The sequence below is a fragment of the Lutzomyia longipalpis genome, chromosome 1 (assembly GCF_024334085.1).
Source record: "Lutzomyia longipalpis isolate SR_M1_2022 chromosome 1, ASM2433408v1".
Lineage (NCBI taxonomy): Eukaryota > Metazoa > Arthropoda > Insecta > Diptera > Psychodidae > Lutzomyia > Lutzomyia longipalpis.
In genome coordinates this window covers 47198863-47210009 of record NC_074707.1, presented here as the reverse complement: position 1 = coordinate 47210009, position 11147 = coordinate 47198863, and the positions used below count along the sequence as shown (strand labels likewise).

General features: G+C 39.8%; 4 protein-coding genes across 4 annotated transcripts in view; 2 read left to right on the top strand and 2 right to left on the bottom strand.

Moving 5' to 3' along the window:
• The window catches only part of LOC129787902 (uncharacterized), a 38957-nt gene extending 29823 nt beyond the window's left edge, over nucleotides 1-9134 (bottom strand). The window contains exon 1 of the mRNA XM_055823739.1: nucleotides 8204-9134. Coding sequence (XP_055679714.1) covers nucleotides 8211-8852 — 642 coding nt within the window. The 5' untranslated portion in view covers nucleotides 8853-9134 and the 3' untranslated portion in view covers nucleotides 8204-8210. The remainder of the gene's footprint in view (nucleotides 1-8203) is intronic.
• The window catches only part of LOC129787900 (mitochondrial-processing peptidase subunit beta), a gene marked incomplete at its 5' end in the record, with an annotated part of 132804 nt that overhangs the window by 117840 nt on the left and 3817 nt on the right, over nucleotides 1-11147 (top strand). The gene's annotated exons all lie outside the window — the stretch shown is intronic.
• LOC129787898 (uncharacterized) lies at nucleotides 5738-7006 on the top strand. The gene is made up of 2 exons (XM_055823736.1): nucleotides 5738-5830; nucleotides 5892-7006. Exons 1-2 carry the CDS (start codon nucleotides 5761-5763, stop codon nucleotides 6989-6991), a joined length of 1170 nt encoding a protein of 389 aa, XP_055679711.1. The 5' UTR covers nucleotides 5738-5760; the 3' UTR covers nucleotides 6992-7006.
• On the bottom strand, nucleotides 9603-11123 carry LOC129787896 (2-(3-amino-3-carboxypropyl)histidine synthase subunit 2). The gene has a single exon (XM_055823734.1). It carries the CDS (start codon nucleotides 11057-11059, stop codon nucleotides 9638-9640), a length of 1422 nt encoding a protein of 473 aa, XP_055679709.1. The 5' UTR covers nucleotides 11060-11123; the 3' UTR covers nucleotides 9603-9637.

The following is an 11147-nucleotide window of genomic DNA, read 5'->3' as shown; positions in this document are numbered from 1 at the left end:
AGTATAAATACATTCACACACATTCCATTTTCAATGTGATAATGAGGTACTGACGAGCCATGTCACGCGACAAAGCACAAGAAAGATTTTATTGAAACTTTTCTTCTCTTCATCAAAAGGCAAAAAAAATTCTTCAACACAAATTCAGTGTAAAAGAACAAAATAAATGCTCTGGCATAAAATGTTGTTTCCCTTTGTATTTGTTAAATTAAGGAAATTAATGACTCTGAATGACGATGGGAAAAAATTGGGGATACAAAAAAAAAACGATTTTTGAGAGATGAGAATGGAAGTTTCCACGGTAGCGTCGAAAGGGGGATGTTTGGTAATTCTTTTCGATTATGCTTATTTTCCTTTTTTTATACCTTCGTCATCAAATGATTTAATGTAGGTAAGTATATACATAGAGAGAGAGAGAGTGGATGTTATATTAAACAACCTTTAATTACAGCAATTTAGCAATTAATTCATGATATATTGGATGCAATATTGATAACTACATTTCACATTGAGAATATAATTAGCTAACCTTTGTCTCGTTTCTTCATGTAGGTACCTACCGTACATACTAATCAATTATTCAACGTTGTGAATTTGTTATTCGGTAATTTAGACTGTATATAATTCAAAGCAACTAACAAAGGAGCTACAAGATTATTATGTATAGTTATTTAGGTGTGATGTAATTTAGTTGTTAGGGGAGACCGGGGTAAAAAAGTCAATTTGCATAAATCCTTATCTGCAGGATTCCCCAAGGACAAGAAAATTTCCTCGATAGGTCATTCTTATAGGAAATTTCCTGGCCTACAACTTTGTCTCAGACCACTTTTCTCTATCCCCACGGGAAATATGAGCTTTCGAGCTTTTTCTGAACCCTTCCGCTTCTGACTATTTTTAAACGCGGCGGGTAAATATAGTCACCAGTTGGCTAAATAAAGTCGGTCGAATTTTCCGACATTTCCAATGATTTTCCAACTGAGAGATTGATAGTAGTTGATAGCTAAACCTCTCACCTTTTGATCCGCGACAAGGAATTTCACTTTTATACGCACTAAAACAGAGAATTTTGCGATTTTCTCAAACACGCCATTTTGCAACAAATGAATAGAAAATATGCCAAAAATTTCGATCTCCCATATGATTTACATGGGATGACTAGATCTACTCCAAGGGGTATGTTTTGATTCAAAAAATTGTAGAGAAAAATCATTAAAAGTTATTGAAGAATACACCTTGGCAACATTTTCTGCACTAACCCAGGTAGTGAGAAAAATTATCTGATTGGAAAATTGCTGAAGGAAAACTTCGGAAAACGCGTTTTTCTCAATACGCAAAAGTTTGGGAAATGGGCCAAAAATCTATTTTCATTTTTAACTCCTAAAGTACTGATCGGATAACCTTCAAATTACTGTCAAAAATTATAGGTTGGTAAGGCTTTGCACCCTAATTTTTTCCGATTTTTCCAATTTATATTTTGGGAGAAATTGGCATTTGAAAATTCCAAAATGACTATTTTTACCCCGGTCTCCCCTATAGTGTCAGTCATCAGTTAAAATGAGAAACTTTAACAGAATTATTTTCCTTAAATTTTTAATCAAAAGTTAGGGGGACGTTGTTTTTTTTTGGATACCTAAACGCCATCTAATAGTCCAGGAAATTCAAGTTTTTTTTTTTTTTTTTTTGAGAAAACAAAACATAGGATTTTCGCTTTAAAAACAGAACAGTTTTAGATAAAGGGCGCTAAAAAAAACTTTAATAAATGTCAAACATTTCAAAGAAATGTCAAACGTTAGAAAAGCAAATAATCAAATTCAAAACGTCAAACTTATTAACCTTTGGAATGCGGAGGCCTTGGCACACCCTTAGAATGCGAAGGTGGGGTCGTTGAACGACCCCAAAAAGAAGGCCAATTTTCTCCCAAATTATACAACCTGGAGTTGTCGGGTTAGTGCCTATAGCTTCCTTATATAGTCCTCTTGCCCCTTGCATCACAAATTTTCCACCACAAAACACGTAGAAGAAGATATTAGGGAAAAACATTTTTCACTAATTTTTCACAATTTCTTTTTGAGAAATTTGCCAAGAAAGTTAACCCCAACTGCTATTTTTTTTTCACTCTTCCCCACATTCCCCTTACCTCCCGCAACATGATAAATGGCAATATTTCTCGAATATTCTTTATTGTTTTGCACATTTACATGCTTCTAATTATGTTTTATGTTGTTTATGCTCTAAGAAATTTTCCGCAGCATGACCGTTACAAAAATTTTTGAATTCCCTTCTTCTACATTTTCCTCAATAACTTTTCTTGTGGTGGTCGGATTGAGCTGAAATTTTTACACAACCTCCTCAGATAACCAAGGAGCTTATTTCCAAAAGATGGGAACGCTATCTATATAATAAAGAAAGGTCTGTTTGTTGGTAATCTTCGTGTCTGTACAGCTATACAAATCTACACCGTTTAACCGATTGCGATGAAATTTGATACAGAGACTCCTTATATCAGGCGCTTTCGAGTGGCCGTATTCATTTTCCCCCCAAAGCCCCCCTTCGGGTAGCCCCCATATAACTCTCATGCTTTTTTTGCGAATTTTTGAATTTGGCGCCCGAAATGTTGTATGAAAATGATTTCTTCTCTTTGCGAATTTTTCTTTTGGGATTGATAAGTGGCCCTAATCACCCTAATCTACCTTTAAACCTTCACAATTTATTTTCTTTAAAATTTGCGCGAAGCGCAACAAATCCCCGCGAAGCGGGGCGAGGTAAATTGGAGCGAAGCGACAATTTACCTCGTCTTTTATATTTATTTAGTTATAGCACGAAATATAGCGCTGGGGTCGTTCAACGACCCCGCTCCGCATTCCAAGGGTTAAATAACCTTCAAACGTTAGAAAAAAAATAATTCAAACTACGTCAAACGTTAGAATTGCACAAAAATTAACGAAAGTTGTTAATCTGAATTCAACAGCCGTTAAAATCAGTTAATAATCAGCAACTTGAAGTTTTTTGTACACTCTTTGAATACACTTTTCTTCCCGGAAAGTGCTTTAAGTGGCTGAAAGTTGTACAGCCATCCTGCCCATTGCATCAGGAAGTTTCTAAAGGATCTTAAGAACCTTCTTTTCAACACCCGGCTGATCCTTGATTTCATTTAGGTATCAAAATCTGAGTTTTTAAAAATCCTTCACGTAATTGCAAAGGGAGTTTCCTAAATGGACAGATTTCTGTCGAAACTTCCTGATGCAATGGGTAGGATCACTGAACAATTTCCAGCCACTCATAGCACTTTCCGGGAAGGAAAGTGTATTCAAAGAGTGTACAAACTTCAAGGAGGTTAATAATCTCTCAATCTTCACAAACCTATGATTTCTAAATCGTTATTCTTGCTCAAATTTCAGTATATTCTTATACTAACTTTTTTTTTTTTTTCAAAATGGCGAATGCTTGATTGTTCGTTATCTAAGACGGTCTCTGTAATTCATCCTCTCACACAGAATCAACAAATAACGACAATTTCAAAATAAGTAAAAAAAAAAAGTTCTCAAAACCAACATAACAATTTCTTTTATTTTACGATAAATCCAACAATTTAGCAAAGCAATTTGGATCATATTAAAATGGCTCATTTAAAATGCAAATAAGACACATGAATTTCCTCCCCCAAAAGCATGTTTTGAGTGACAAAACCAGATGATTTCCCATGCGAATTAGACGCTAACGACCGCCTAACTTCCTTATGTACAATGCCTAAAGTAGATTTTAATATCCTTAGTGAGGGAGCGCAGATGAATTATCGCTCATTTTTCGGCATTTTTCATCTCATTAGGGGCTTTTCCCTCATCTCACTTCTTGTCTCCCCGTCATAGCCACATCATGCATGTTGGAATGATGTTAACATCGATGCCGGAGAATGTCACTAATTTGTTAAAATAATCACCATATTGTGGGTGGCATTCATCAGCCCATGAAATCCCTCATCATCTACAAAATGCTCAAGCAGTTTACACGCTCTGGAAGTTGTTGTAAAAACGGAATGGGCCGCGGTAGAAGTTTTTAATCTTTTGTATTTTATTTCTGCGAAATTTTCGTTTTTCTAAATTTTCTGTAAAATTCTGGGAGATTTATGGAAATCTGCAACATGCCACAGGAGATTATGGAGAAGATTATGGATTTCCTGGATATGCGGGACAATGTTAATCTCAGCTCAACATGTTGGCATTTCAACGAACTTTTTGTATCATATTTAATGCACCTCTGTGCTGTGACACAACTCCAACTAAGGAGAGCAACGAGGAAATTAAATTTGTCGTATATCAGCTGAGGGAAATCTCTTCACCAAGAATGTGAAGAGTGAAAATTCTTCATGTGTATCCCCCCACGTAAAGCGTCTCTTTGATGCAAAAGTAGTTTCTTCGGATTTGCCATCGAGAATGGAGCTTCTTTTTGTGGTTGTTGCACTCATTGCCAACATCTTCCCACCCAGTGCGAGTGAATGGATTAAGATTTCCATTGAACCAGAACGGAAGACTTCCACGGAATCCGCCACGCTGCTGAGTAAATCCCACTTCCTGCAGGAAACTCTCATTGCAAAGCAATCAAGTGATGATGGTGGTACAAGGAGCAACAAGTGGAAGAAAACTGAAAGCAGCCCAGCATGGATCACGAAGAAAAGCCATCTTATTGGCGTTTCCTGGATTAATCCACCAACTAAAGCTGCGGAAGTTGCAACAGAACAACCCACAAAATCCCCGGAAATTACCACTGTGGGGACAACAGAACCACCCAGTACGGAGAGTGCAACAAAAGCAAAACCATTGATGGAGAAACAGAAGCAGGATAGAGGTTTCAGCTTCAGTGGCCTAATCTCCTTCCTAAAGAGCATCCAGGAATCATTTATGAGCCGCACAAAGAGGAGCATTGAGGATAAAATTAAATTTCTCACAGATATTCGAGATAAATTTCTCGTGGAAATTGGTGAGAATGACGGTAAACTTATTTTAAGAATTTTCCTGGAACTTTTCTTATATTCTAGAGAAGAGAATAAGCTTCCTGTGGCCACCTAATGATGCAACACCTCATCGAAAATCAAAGAGACACATTGGGGGTGGTTCAGAGGGGCATATGGATTTCCCATCAGCTGAAGGAGCCCTCATGACTATTTGCTTCCTAACATTTGCAGTTTTCCTGATTAAATTAGTCTTGGTGAGTATCTTTTGCATTTAGGAATTCAAGGAAATTTTTGTAAGGACTCCTTTGAGAGTCCTTTTGCCAAGATTTTTTTTAAAGACTTTGTTTTCCCATTTTTCCTTCAGCAAGTAATCAATACAATCAAAAGTAAACATTATAGCTTCAATGGTTTTGATACAAAAGCCCCAGCACCGATTAAAATAATCAAAACCAACAGGAATGCAAGGAAATTTTCACTTACCAACGCGGAAAACTTGAAAAACATGGCCGACATCACGGATGCAATCAATGGAAAATTCTTTAATCACTAAAACACACATTAAAGAACAAAGGACAGACATTTTCAGGATCTTAAGAACTTTCCATAAACTTTGTATGTTCTTTTTTTCTTATTGTAAAGGAAAATCAAATAATAAATTCTTGTTAAATTGGAAAATTGTGAAAATCATGAAAACGAAAACATAACCGAAAAATTTTGAGCAGGAAAATTTTACACTAAAGAGGTCGCTTCGTGCTGCGAAGAGGGAAAGTCCCATAACCTCACTTTTTCACATTTGCTGCAAAAAAGAAAACATGAAGCGGACGAAAAGTAAAATTGAATCAGTTGCGGTGCTGAGGAAAAATGATAATAATCCAATTCTGGGTAAGTTGTAAAGTGCAGTAAATGAATCTCAGGACTTGAGAGTAACAAATTTTTCATTTAGCTAAATTCCAGAATGGAGATCTTCTGCCAGGTTCACACGATAATCTCGAGTGTCACTTTGCAGTGGATAAGGCAGAGAAGAAGGGTCATAAACTCCTGGCTGCCTGTGATGCTTCCGTGTACATTGGGGATGTGAAGCAGGATCCCCAACTGAACACATTTATTGCAATCCGGAATACTGTGACGGGAAAAATTCGTCTGGTTCAGGTGGAAACGTGTTCAATGCTCAGTGAGCACGTTCTGCGTGTCAGGGAAGACAGTGCTGCCCGGACGGCGAATGATGACTCAAATAAGCTCTACACGCAATTTGGTGGGAAGAAAGCCATGAAGGCACACGATAAATACAATCGTATGAAGGTCAATGTGGACATTGTGAAGGATACCCTGGATAACACGCTGGAGAAGCACGAAGCATCCAGGGTGGATGAGCCAGAGGAGATGCCAGATTTTGGGGATACAAAACGCAATCCAATTTGCCCTCCAATGAACAAGGAAGCAAAGAATATAAAGGATCTCTACTCCTTCACGGAACTCATTGCTCCGAGGATTCTCACGGAGATTGAATTTGTTGCCAAGGAAGTGCTCAAAACCCCTCCGGATGAACTTCCGATAGAGAGCAATTTTATCCTTCAGCGTATTCGGAAGATTCAGCAATCCAATAATCCAGAATCTCCGGAAAATTTGCTGAAGACAAAGGCTCTGATCTACCTCGATGCTCTAATGACGCTCGTCAAGAAAGTGAAGAAAGGGCAGAATTTCAGCAGTGTGAGCCTCTCGGGGATTTGCGATAATGTCGAAACGGAGATTAGGAAGCAATTCACAGATCCCACCGCAACGCGACCAATTAAATCAGCTTTCACCACGCGCAAAGCCATCTGCCACATCCTCGTTCTGGGCATCCTCCTCACGGACACAATGGAGATTGGCGTGGAAGAGATGACGGTGGAACTGAAGACAACCAACAGGAAGGAACTGCTGGAGTTTGCGATTTATCTGGGATTGAAGATAAGCCCCAATAAGGAATTCTTGGGACTCAAGTTGCCTTCGCAGATGGACGACAAGAGGCGCCTGAAGCCGGAAATGAGGAGGCGCAGGAAATAAATTTTTTTTTCTTTTTGATTGTGTTTTTATTTAATTAGTTGGTATACCACAATCGTGGCATACCAAGTATTGTAATCATCGGAAAAACCGACCACCTCAGCAGATCGGGCTCAAACTTGATATGAGCACGTTTTAGACATCCCACATTACGAAAATGGTGGTGGAAAAATTTTGATCCGGCCGGCCTGCCATTGGTCCAAACTTTGCCTTATAGCTCGAGAACGGTAACAGATAGAGATTTCCGGTTTGAAGTTTTTTATAGAAATGTGGGTGTAAAATTTCATTTTTTTGCATTTTCAAAATCCAAGATGGCCGCCGTCCGCCATTTTGAAATACCGTCGACCAGTTCCCTTATAGCTAGAGATCTGAAATTTTAGTATGTTGTAGTGCTCAGTGAGACGTTTTCATCAATAATTCATACTTGTGAATCGGTCAAGCGGTTTAGCAAATATGGCGGCCTAAAGCAAAGTGTTTTTTCGATATAACTCGAGAACGGCTTGACCGATTTTGATCATCTTGGTATCAAATGAAAGGTTTTAAGAAGCCCTACAACTATCTAGAACATTTCAAGTTTCAAAAACATCCGCAAGAGGCGCTAAAAACAAAAACAAAAATTGACTAACTTTACGGGGCAATATCTCCGAATCGCCATTATCGTTTTCCTTTAAATTTTGATATGTTGTAGCCTGACTCAATATCTTTCATCAGTCCGAAAATGAAGAAAATCCATGTTGCCGTTTAGAAGATATAGCCATTTGAAAAATTCTTGAATTTGAAAAGTTCTAAGAGCCATATCTCTTGAACGGTCTCTCCGATTTTGCTCAATTTTGTATCAAATTAAAGGTTTTGCAAAACTCTACAACTTTTTAGAACATTAAAAACCTCTAGAACCATTCCTTGAGGACAAAAAGTGCAATAAATTGTTTTGGTAAAACAAATATACGCCATTTTTGTTCTAGATGTGACCTTGAAAATTATTGATATATATGTCAACTAATAGCTTGTTTCAAGACCTTTCCAAAACTAGTCAAGAAATTTCTGTAGGTCTTATAGAACTTAAGATATGAGCAGTTTTATCTCTCGAATTGCTGTATTTCATAAAAAAATCAACTTTACCTACTAATTCTGCTCACAAATTAAATTACAACGCATAGACTGACCCATCCGCGTTGTGGTATACCAACTCTTATAACTGGACGCGTTATGATTGACTTTATTTTTACAACAATTTCTTAATGTAACACCTGGCTTGATCATAAGGCGGAGGCAGGTGGAAGATGACCTCTCCAGCATTATCCTTCCACTCAGAGTAGGCAACAGATGCTACGCAGGTCATGCCCAATTTATCAGCTATCCGGGATGAAAAAATACTCGTACACACAGCCCCAATGGCCTTGAATCCCTTCTCAGCTGCATTCTCTGCCGCCTTCTGCATTAGCTGCAATCCAATTGATTTCCCACGATGAGCCGGATCAACTCCGAGAACACTAAACTGAACACCTTTTGGCACATCCAAGCGCCTACAGATGGATGATAGTTCCTCCAGGTGATGGAGAAAAGTCAAAATTGTCCTCCACTTTGCATCCTTAATCTCTGCAGTTTCTTTCTTTCTTTCCGGAAGTGTACTGTTGTCCACTTCATGGCACAGAAGTACCCCCACGAGCTCACCATTGGAATCTTCAGCGACAACACTCAATCCCGTGGGGATGCACGAAAGAGAAAATTCCTCATCCTCTGGTGTAGGATCTTTGGGTGCTATTCCAATGGTTAGAGCTTCTTCCGGATAGTAAAATTTCCTAATAAAATCTAAAACTTTCGCTTCGTCTCCAGCAATAGCCACGCGGAATGTGAGATCATCCATTGCGCTTCAGAGTTCTCTATCAGACTGATTGAGCTGAATTTTTCCATGCTTGGGAGCTCCTCAGCCATGCGCAACCAAAACGTGCTGTTCTAAAAATAAACTGGAGTCGATGGATACGATGATAGTGATATGAAGGGAAGGTTTATTAGACAATTTTTAATCAAAAGAGATTAATTCTGGATTTTTATCAGAACCCTCCAGTTCGGATCTTTTTTGTACAGCAGGATAGGCTCCCTCATCTCTCTATTAGTTGATCTAGTGGATCCTGGAACTCCAACTAATGAAAGAAATTATTTCTGTGAAAGATTTTCAAGGAATTCCAGGAATAATCCCCTCTGGATGTGTTCCAGTAATGCTCCATCTCTTAAATCATATTCCCCAGAAGATAGCACCACAACACCTCAAGAAGGTTCAACTTCTGTCAAAGAAGAATTTCGTTTGTTCTTTTTAATATAAATCCAGCTATTCCAGGATGCTGACCACAACGGAGTTCCGAAGTCTCTGCAAGCATTTCTTCCTCCGGGGTGATGCAGCTGTGGGCATAAAGACAGAGCTGGATACAGTTTACGGAGCATCCTTTGCCCCATCCCTGCAAACAATTGAGAAGTGGCTGAAGGAATTCAAAGAGGGGAACATGAACAATCCTCAGGATGACGGAACACGCTCCCGGAGTTCAAGTGAAGATGAAAAATCCTAAAAAAAAAACATTCCTCAAACAAAATTCTTAAAATTTTTATAAGAAAAAAATGCTTTTGTAAGTAAGTAAATATATTTAAGGAATCCCCCTACATTGCTGCATCCTTATTCTCCTCATAAGCTATTGGGACACCTGAGCGTCCTTGGACAATTTGAGCGGGCTCATGTTGCCCCAGAGCTGGATCCAGACCTCGCCATGAACGCTCCTGGAAGGCTTCTGTCACTCTATTGCTCACAAGAGCTCCACTTTGTCTCTCCAGCAGCTCTCTTCCACTCCCCACGTCCTCTGCCACCGTGCCATTCCTCAAATTCTCTCGAACGCGTCCTGTGATGAGACTCACGTCATTCTCAGCATCATGCTCCTGCCCTGGTTCACATTCCCGGTGGAATTTCCCATTGGGCAGGAGTTCCTTGAAGTCCAGGCAGTATGTTTCGGGGATTGTATCCTTCCACGCAGTATTGAGAGCGAGTTCAACTTCAAAAGTCGTCAGGATGGGCTTGTAGAAGTCACGAGAGTTGAAGACATCATTCTGTGGGCATCCAATGAGGACGAAGCAGTCAACGTCTGAGAAATTAGCCAATTTGGCGGGATTAATCTTCCCCACGGAGATGAGAATGGTCTTCTTGCCGCACTCCTTGGCGAGATTCTGCATCCTATGCGCCATTTCCAAGTACCTCGAAGATGTGAGTGTCCCCATGACGATGCCAATCATTTGAGCATCCTTGCACACTTCCACGTAGTAGTATCGTCTGCGGAACCATGCGGAGGTTCTCGGATTGGCTGTACTCAGCGCCTCATTGCGTGGATTGTAGATCCACCACTTGCTGCACTTCACGGTCAAGGAGAGATTAAAGAATGTCTGATCATCTTCACCCACAAAGAGGCAGGATGACTGTTCTGGATCGATCTGTGGCAATCCTTCCACGGTCCAGCATAGAAAGTTTCGCTTAGTGTTGGCATCAGTTGCCAAGGAAGCTATTAACATATTTTCCCGTGTGCTAAGTACCTCCTGGAATCTCTCCTTGGCGTGATTGTAGGGAGAATCAGAGAAAACAATAATTGGCTCATCTCCTTCAGGGAAAGACGCCGCCACTTTCTCCTGGAAGTCTTCTACACTAATCCCAAAGCGGAGGAAGATGTAGAGAACTGGGATTCTTGTTGTCACACTGAGGCACGTCTTCCCAAAGTGAATGAGAGCATCACAATCAACATGAGATGCTGCAACTTCATCCACACAGCAACTCCCATAGCTCGTGTCGCCCAAGATGAAAAAGTTCGCCTCTGTGGATGCTTTGAGCTGCTCATAGATTGTCACACTATGCCTGAGGAGTGTGTCTGGGAATTGCAGGCTGATCCGCTTGAAGTTATTCTCCCCAATCCATTTCTTGCACTTTTCCAGCTCCTGCTCATCCCATGTTTCCTCCAACGTTGGCAGGTACTCCTCCTCCAGCTTAACAGTTTCAGCATCCTCCTCGAGGGTGGCGTCACTTGAATAAAAAGTCCTGGACATGGTGTACGTGCGAATCTTTCACATTTGGACACAACCATAAATCTCTTCTTCTTCTTCTTCTTCTCCTATGTAATAAACGAGGTAAATT